Source organism: Mycotypha africana (genome assembly GCF_025528875.1).
Source record: "Mycotypha africana strain NRRL 2978 chromosome Unknown BDF20scaffold_1, whole genome shotgun sequence".
NCBI classification, from domain to species: domain Eukaryota; kingdom Fungi; phylum Mucoromycota; class Mucoromycetes; order Mucorales; family Mycotyphaceae; genus Mycotypha; species Mycotypha africana.
Genome location: NW_026515725.1, coordinates 2825813 through 2834011, shown reverse-complemented (window position 1 = coordinate 2834011; position 8199 = coordinate 2825813). Strand labels below are relative to the sequence as shown.

Sequence of the window (8199 nt, the reverse complement as noted above, 5' to 3'; positions counted from 1 at the left end):
ATACCATGCTTTTCTCTAGCTACTGTGAGATATTTAAATCTCAGCTTTTTTTTTTTTTTTTTTTGGGTTGCAGAAGAGCAAACACCAAAACCAAAAAACTTTTCAGTTTCTTTTTGGTGTTCTTTTCTTCCTGGCATACCTGATCAGACAATTTTTTTATTCTTTTCTTTTTGTTGCAAACAGTACCTTTTCTTATCATTTTCGTTAATTTTGTAAAAGAATAATATGGACGTAGCTCAACTTCTTACGCACACATTAGTTAATGGTAAACGGGATGAGAAACAATTATGGAATAATGTAGTCGTGATTTTGTTCAACTTTACTTTTTTTGTTTACGTTCTCAATAGATCGTGCTTTACGTGAAGAAGCTACTCAAAAGTTAGAATTACTCGCACAAGAAAACTACGTAAGGATGCACCTTTTCTAAAAACACACCCAACAGTCTGTTGCATGAGGAATAAACCATTCAACTCTTTTTTTATACATCTTGGCAGGCAAATTATGTTGTAAATCTATGTCAGATTCTTGTTAGCGAGGAGGCAGATCCTTCCATTAGAATGGCTTCCGGGTTAGCTTTGAAGAATAGTTTGACAGCAAAGGTATCTTATTATTCATAGTGTTTTGTTCTTTAAGCAGGGAATTGTAACCATTTGTTTTGATTTCATTACTCTTTTAGGATTATACGCGTAGAGAGGAATTAGCTCAACGATGGGCAGAAATTGCTGAAGATGTTCGTGGTCAAATCAAACAAGGGGTATGTTTTGTTTTCTGATCGTTTTCACACTGATTTCTTAGCTAATGGGGACTTGTAACCATGTGGTACTGTTGATTCTCTGATTAGGTTCTTCAAGCTTTGAACACACCCAAGAAGCCCGTTGGTAACATTGCAGCTCAGGTAACATTACTATTCCAAGCAAAGCATCTACCTCAATCTTGCTTAATGTATTGACTATTATTGACTTTAACTGTTATCTAAATGTTTAGGTCGTTGCAGCCATTGCTGATATTGAGTTACCCTTGGGTCTCTGGAATGATCTCATCGGTATAATGCTCAACAATATCAGAGGAGACAATGCTATTTTAAAGCAAGCTACTTTGCAAGCCCTCGGTTATGTTTGCGAAACAACAGTAAGTTATTCAGATGCTGTTGATTGAAAATGGTGTTTCGAGGCTAAAAGCTAAAGTTTCTTATTTTACGACTCATCATTACTACTAGGACCCTAATATTTTGTCAACTCAATCCGATGGTATTTTAACTGCAGTTATTCAAGGCGCACAGAAGGATGAACCTGAGTATGTTTTTTCTTGATGATATAGGACAATAGGCTGAAAGAAAAAAAGAAAAAGATAGATGAATCAGAGGCATTTGTGTACATAGGTTTCTAACTAGATTTCCATTATTTCATTAGCCAAGATGTCCGTTTGGCTGCTATTACTGCTTTGACCAACTCTCTCGACTTTATCAAAAATAATTTCGAGCGCGAGGTAAAACTTGGATTGAAGATGATAGCGGATCAATCGTACTAAAAAACTCAAACTATATTATTAGGGTGAAAGGAACTTTATTATGCAAGTTGTCTGTGAAGCTACTCAAAGTCAGTCTAGCGCTCTCCAAGTTGCTGCTTTCCAATGTCTTGTCCGTATCATGCAAACTTACTATGACAAAATGCAGTTATATATGGAAAAAGCTTTGTTCGGCGTAAGTTGTTGAAGAGTAAAAAGGTCTATTCGTAATTTGGACGCTTGTGATAATAGCTTACACCCTTTTTTTTATCGTTGGTTTAGCTCACTGTCACGGGTATGAATAGTGAAGACGAACAAGTTGCTTTGCAAGCTATTGAATTCTGGTCTACCGTTTGTGACGAAGAGATTGAATTGAAGGAAGAAATGATTGAGGTAAATATCACATGTCTTTGCGTGTTGAATTTTCGAATGTTGTCAATCAAACAATTTTATTTCTTCTGTAGGCTGCTACTGTTAACGAAGAACCTGAACGTAAAAGCTACCATTTTGCTGAATTAGCCCTTCCTGATATTATCCCTGTTCTCTTATGGTTATTAACTAAACAAGAAGAGGATTATGATGAAGATGAATGGACAGTCTCCATGGCCGCTGCCACTTGTCTATCGTTACTGGCTCAAACTGCTGGTAATGGTATTGTACAGCATGTTGTTCCTTTCATTGAAGCTAATATACAAAGTGAAAATTGGAGACAACGTGAAGCTGCTGTCATGGCATTCGGTTCCATTTTAGATGGACCAGATCCTAACCTTTTGACACCCTTGGTTCAACAGGTTGGTTTCATTTTTCAGGACACTCAATGCAAAACTATGATATGTTGGATTTCTGACCTGATACGTTTTTGTCATCATTTTTAGGCTTTACCAACTCTTATTCAGATGATGAAGGATCCCATTGTTCATGTTAAGGATACTGTTGCCTGGACTCTTGGTCGTATCTGTGAATTGCTTATGCACTGTATTAACCTCGAGCTTCATTTGAATGATTTAATTTCTGTGTTGGTATTCGGTCTACAAGATAGTCCCCGTATTGTTGGTAACTGCTGCTGGGTAAGTTGGAATAATGCTCAATGTATGCCATTTGCTTAAGGCAATCCAGCTCATAGTTTTCCTTTTATCTCTATTTTTAACAGTCTTTGATGAACCTAGCGGAGCAATTAAACGCAGGTGACGATTCCGCCGTTACATCTCCATTGTCCGCGTACTTTGATGGTATCATCACCGCTTTATTGCAATTTACTGAAAGATCTGATAACGAAGCCAACTGTAGAACCTCGGCCTATGAAGCTATTTCAACACTCTGTATATGCTCTGCCAATGATTCTATTAACACTGTTGAAAGAACTGTTTTAACTGTGATTGATCGTTTAGAAGCCACCATGGCCATGGAAAGTCAAATCCTCGATGCTGATGATAGAGCCAACCACTCTGAATTACAATCCAGTTTATTAGGTGTTTTGACCAACTGTGTGCGTCGGCTCTCCAGAGATATCAGTCAAATCGCTGATCGTATTATGACTGTTGTTCTTCAATTATTAAACACACAATCCAAGCAAGCCACTACAACCGAAGATGCATTCTTAGCCATTGGTGCCATGACCACTGCTTTGGAAAGTGACTTCAATCGATATGCAGAGCCTTTCATGCCCATCCTTTGCAACGCTTTGCAAAACCCTTCAGAATATCAGTTGTGCTTCATCGCCGTCGGCATCATTGGCGATATTTGCCGTGCACTCGGTAAAGAAGCTACACCGTACTGTAACAACTTGATGCAACTGCTGGTCACCAATTTGCAATCCCCTGTTCTTCACCGTACAGTCAAGCCTGCTATCCTTTCATGCTTTGGTGATATCGCTCTAGCTATCGGAGATGGTTTTGCTGGTTATTTAGAAGTGGTGATGTTAGTCTTACAACAAGCTGGTAGTATGCGTGCAGACAGGGACAATTATGAAATGGTCGAATATGTAAATACATTGTACGAAGGTTGTGTTGAAGCTTATGTGGGTATTGTACAAGGTTTAAGCGGCAGTCCACAAGGTAAAGCAAATGTAGAAATATCAAAAGCCATTGAATCTGAACTAACTTTTTCAAATTTTCTGTCATCAACAGCACAATTATTGCTACCATATTTACCTCATGTCTTTGAATTCGTACGTCTAATTGCTATTGATCCCAGCCGAACTGATTCCCTTGTTAGATCTATCATTGGTTTATTAGGGTAAGTTGCTCGAAAGTTAGGGATGGATGTCTCTGAACTGAGCTGATTTGTAATCGGTTTTCTATAGTGATCTTGCAGAGACATTTGGTGGCCAAATTAAACCTCTCCTTCAACCCGAGTGGATTTTGATCTTATTACGTGAAGCTAGAACAAGCCGTCATTACCAACAAAGCACAAAAGAAACATCTCGTTGGGCAAAGGAGGTAAGATTTCATGAATTCAATGGTATTCCTTTCTAGAAGAGAATTGAAACTCAAATTCATATCCATCCTTTTTCTTAAAACTGTAGATGATTAGACGTGCATGTCAATAATTGTGAATACTTTATCGTTAATTTGCCTAACTTTATATAATATTTTTTTTCCGACCATCTTTTGTAAAATTGCCTTATTTCCCTTTTTTATACATTTGAAGCTCTTACCAAGGGACGTTGCTGTCTATAGCAGGAAGGATCCAAAGAGAACTTTTTTATTACAACCTCCCATTTTACTTACTGTTCAACCGGTAACCACACACTTACACACATATACACACACACATTCACACACACACACACCCACACTAACACACATATATACACACACACTATTCAAATAAACATCCCTCCCCTTTTGACTTCCCCCTTCCCTTATTTCCATACTTTTCCCCCCACTACATCCCCTTAGCCTTTTTCGTTTATTTTTCAAGGAATAAAATAAATATCCCCCAGACCTAGTACACCCCTTCATGACACATGACACAGTTTTGACATTTTACTATTACTCTTCTAACACTTATTTAATGCCTTTTGTTTTCATGTCAAGTAACCGGGAAAAAATGTAAATATATGTTTTTCTTTTTTGCACGCAGAAGCAGTATATAGTTGGTTCTTTTTCATAAAACACTTGAGTCATGAAGGAGGAGAGATATATAACTTATTAGTGAAGTTGAGCTTTGATAAAGACTTCAAATACTTGAGGGTTTATGTCCCTTCTAAATCGACGGTTATCTTTGATTTACATAGGCATCTTTCAAATTATAGTCGTCCAAAAAGTTAAAAATAGCAGTTTTAATGGTACTACATGTATAAATAAAAGATTGATATAGCCATTATAAGAATCATATAGGTATCGATTTGGTATTATGAAAGATGCCACTTTTGACACAGTGACGCGTGCAATTTAGTTTTAGAAAAGGGCTATATCAATTATAAATAAAGAAAATGGGAGTCATCTTCGTAAGGAGAGCTTTGTCCATCAAGTGGTTAAATGATGAGGAGGTATTTGAGGTCTAAATATGTCGTTGGACGGTGTTGATATCGCTGTGTTATTGTTATTACACTCTTTATTTTTGTTCGACGGCATCAGCTCTTCTTCCGAAGAAGCGAAAGGATTTTCAATGGAAACAGTTGGCTTTTCATAATATTCCTGTCCATTGTGCTGAGTTAACGACGGTGCATAATTATTACAATGTTCGGATTCTGGCATGTTTATTCTGATGTCTAAATGTTGCTGGTCCTCAATGGTCGTTTGCCGTTTTTCTATGTCTACATTCTTTTCATCCATACCAATGTTAGCAGCCAACTCTGTGCCGATGCCAGCACGAGTTCCCCATCCAACTTCGTGTAAAGTGAACAATGCGTATATCTTCATAACAGCAAAGTAATAGTTAAATACTAACCAGCAAGGTAGAACCCAGATATCTTGAGGCCGTTTCAAAAAGTGAGGAATGAGTTTGATGAATCTTGTGAATAGAAGCCAACCAATGTAAGAAACAGCGATATTCCATCCAGGCAATGGAGGGTTTGTGGGGCCTGCATGTTGTTCTTGCAAAGAGGCAAATACACCTACCAGAATAGGGCCTGATAAAAGTGTAATGGGATTGAACATTTTATCCAACATGGTGAATGCAACATAGGGATGTCTTCGCCAAATATAACGCTCTGTAAAAAGTGATCTAAAATCAGAACGCCAAGTATTACGCGTCCAACGAAGTACTTGTTTCAAGAATCGCCAATTGTTTTTGAACGTAGAGTAGAGTTCAGCTTCTTTACAAATCTGAGCATAAGTGTTCCATCCATGCGAGACCATCCAACGTGTCAGAAATTTGTCATCACCTGAGTTGAGTGGATATTTGCCTAGCCAGAGATCATTTGTAAAACAGTATTGGAAAGCTGGATCCTTAAGGATTAAAGTACGGTAAGCGGCTGTGCGTCCTGATAAACAACAAATGCCACCATCAATGTGTGTTGAAGCTGCAATTTCAATGTTACGGCTGGTTAACCGGAAACCTGCTAATATCTCCCATAACGTTTGGCGACCATTGGGGTCAACAGCATGCACCGTTTGACTGGTGCCAACGCCTCCCATTTTCAAATCCTCAAAACAAGCCAAGATATAATCAAGCATGGTAGGTTTCCAGATAGCATCGTCGTCAGCAAATACAATGATTTCTGTTGTGGTCGCATTAATACCAGCGACCATCTGTAGCCGCTTATTGGCCTTTGGTACTGTTAATACACGGATCTTTTCTGGATCGACACTGTCTGCAAGCTCCTGTAGTGGTTCTTTCATGTTGGTCTCTGTGATGATGATGATTTCCTTAGGATGACATGCTAACCAACTTTTAGCAGCAATTCTGAATTCTTCGCCGGCATCGATAGTTGGCACAATAATAGTAACATCTCTTTCTGCTCTATACGTCGGATTGGCTTTGGGACTCCTTGGTTTATAGATTAGCCAAGCTATCACTTTGATTAGGAACCATAAGTACCGATAAAACCCAATGATACCAAATGGTAAATAGAAAGGCAACAAGCCCACATCATCCGTCAGATAGAGCATGTATTCGTAGTGAATGCAGTAAAAATTGTTTTAAGAAATAGGAAAGAAAAGATATAACAATCTTGAATAGAAGCCGCACTAAAAATAGCTGGAAAAGAGCAAGTAACTATATACAATAACTGTGTCCAGAGAAGCGGAAACCCCTTTCTTTCAGGTTTGAATCAACAGGATGCCGACTTTTTTCTTTTTATATTTTTGAAGCATAAATAAACATTTTAAGGTGTCCCTATCCAATCAATGTCAGCAGTGTGCTCAATTTATTGGCTAACAAATTTAATTGATGCCATTTTTGCTACAAGTGCATCTTCTTCCTCTTCGAGCTTTTCGTCAATTCTTTTGTCCTGTGCCTTTTTGATTTCTTTTCTTTGCCCTTCACTTTTTGGCCTCCGCCTCGGCCTCAGATCCACAGCTTTTCCTAATTCGCCGTCGAAAGAGAAGTAAATCACTTCATATACATTGTTGCTCTTATCGTTCTCTAGCGTATTATAGGGTTGCTCGCGGATGAAATTTGAGACGTTGCTTTGAAATTGCAATAACTTTAAATAATTCATAATATGCAAAAGCTCTGAATCGCCGCTCGAAATGAAAGTTGGAGATGTATGTTCAAATTCGCTTGGATGAACGCAGTTGTAGGGTTGAAGTTGTGCTTTCTTTGGCGAATCATCCAAAAGAATCGTATTCGTCTGATCAAAATGTTGCTCCGGGTGCTGTTCGTCAAAGTACTTCCAGACTTTGTCCAAATCTTTGATAGTAGCAACTTTACGGTTATAGTCCTTTTGAGTAAGACCGAATTTAGTTCGATCCCATATCACTTTGATCTTTTCCTGGTTGGCTCCAAATAATCGGCACATATTACGAACTGAGTGCGGTTGAGCACTTGACCATAACATGACGTAAAAGTTTTCAAAGATATACTCAAAGAACTGTTTACTATAAGGTCGAACATACATGGATCGATTTTTACGATTTCGGGACACCAGCGTTCCATTGAGATCTAAGATTAGCAATTGTTGTTGTTTTTGTGCCTTGTTCAACTTAACAGACGGGATAGCGGCCCTTTCGAGGTAAGCTTTCGTTGGTTTTGATATTAAATTGCTCATTTACTTTCTCCTGGATAGCTTATCTATTGTTATTAATTGTGGCTTTGTCTGATATTGATAGTGTAAACGTTCTTACACACAACTAGAAAATCGTAGTTTAGAGAAAACAATTCCATTCAGTTGACCTTTTTCATTTTTAGCAGGCGATGGAAATTTAGGGGTGCAAAGCGCGATCGACAGTCTCAGTGTTCCGAATCCGATTTGAAATTGAATGCATTTGATTTCTTTAATTACTTTTCCTTTTCTTTGAAAGATTATCTACGATGGAGGAATTATGCTCAAAATACAAGGAAAAATTAGTCAACCTTTTAACAAGTATAGGATTCATTTGCTGGCCGGGAAATTTGATATCTTTAATTAAACAGCTTGATTATCAATTTTGTCGGATCAAGAAAAGATAAATTTGGGCCTTAAGAATACTACATTTTACCGATTATTCGTTTTCTATTTGATTTTAAATTGAATTTCATGATTTTCTATCAGGGAAGTGGCTGTCTTATCCCTCATTAAAGATCAAAAAGGTTAGCATATCTTATTAA

At 37.8% G+C, this 8199-nt stretch overlaps 3 protein-coding genes across 3 annotated transcripts; 1 reads left to right on the top strand and 2 right to left on the bottom strand.

Moving 5' to 3' along the window:
• Positions 1 to 225: 225 nt before the first annotated feature.
• On the top strand, positions 226 to 4051 carry BDF20DRAFT_909542 (armadillo-type protein; the record flags this gene model as incomplete). Its single annotated transcript, XM_053083600.1, has 16 exons — positions 226 to 265; positions 348 to 406; positions 495 to 599; positions 677 to 754; positions 842 to 895; positions 985 to 1128; positions 1217 to 1293; positions 1410 to 1485; positions 1550 to 1699; positions 1786 to 1896; positions 1968 to 2294; positions 2379 to 2570; positions 2654 to 3557; positions 3630 to 3738; positions 3806 to 3941; positions 4028 to 4051. 16 exons carry the CDS (start codon positions 226 to 228, stop codon positions 4049 to 4051), a joined length of 2586 nt encoding a protein of 861 aa, XP_052941075.1.
• A 922-nt stretch (positions 4052 to 4973) lies between these two features.
• BDF20DRAFT_811084 (glycosyltransferase like family 2-domain-containing protein) lies at positions 4974 to 6290 on the bottom strand (the record flags this gene model as incomplete). The annotated part of the gene is made up of 1 exon (XM_053076653.1): positions 4974 to 6290. The coding sequence occupies one exon, from the start codon at positions 6288 to 6290 to the stop codon at positions 4974 to 4976; it is 1317 nt and encodes a 438-aa protein (XP_052941074.1).
• A 667-nt stretch (positions 6291 to 6957) lies between these two features.
• BDF20DRAFT_904260 (NLI interacting factor-like phosphatase-domain-containing protein) lies at positions 6958 to 7660 on the bottom strand (the record flags this gene model as incomplete). Its single annotated transcript, XM_053083006.1, has 2 exons — positions 6958 to 6975; positions 7016 to 7660. 2 exons carry the CDS (start codon positions 7658 to 7660, stop codon positions 6958 to 6960), a joined length of 663 nt encoding a protein of 220 aa, XP_052941073.1.
• Positions 7661 to 8199: the final 539 nt, after the last annotated feature.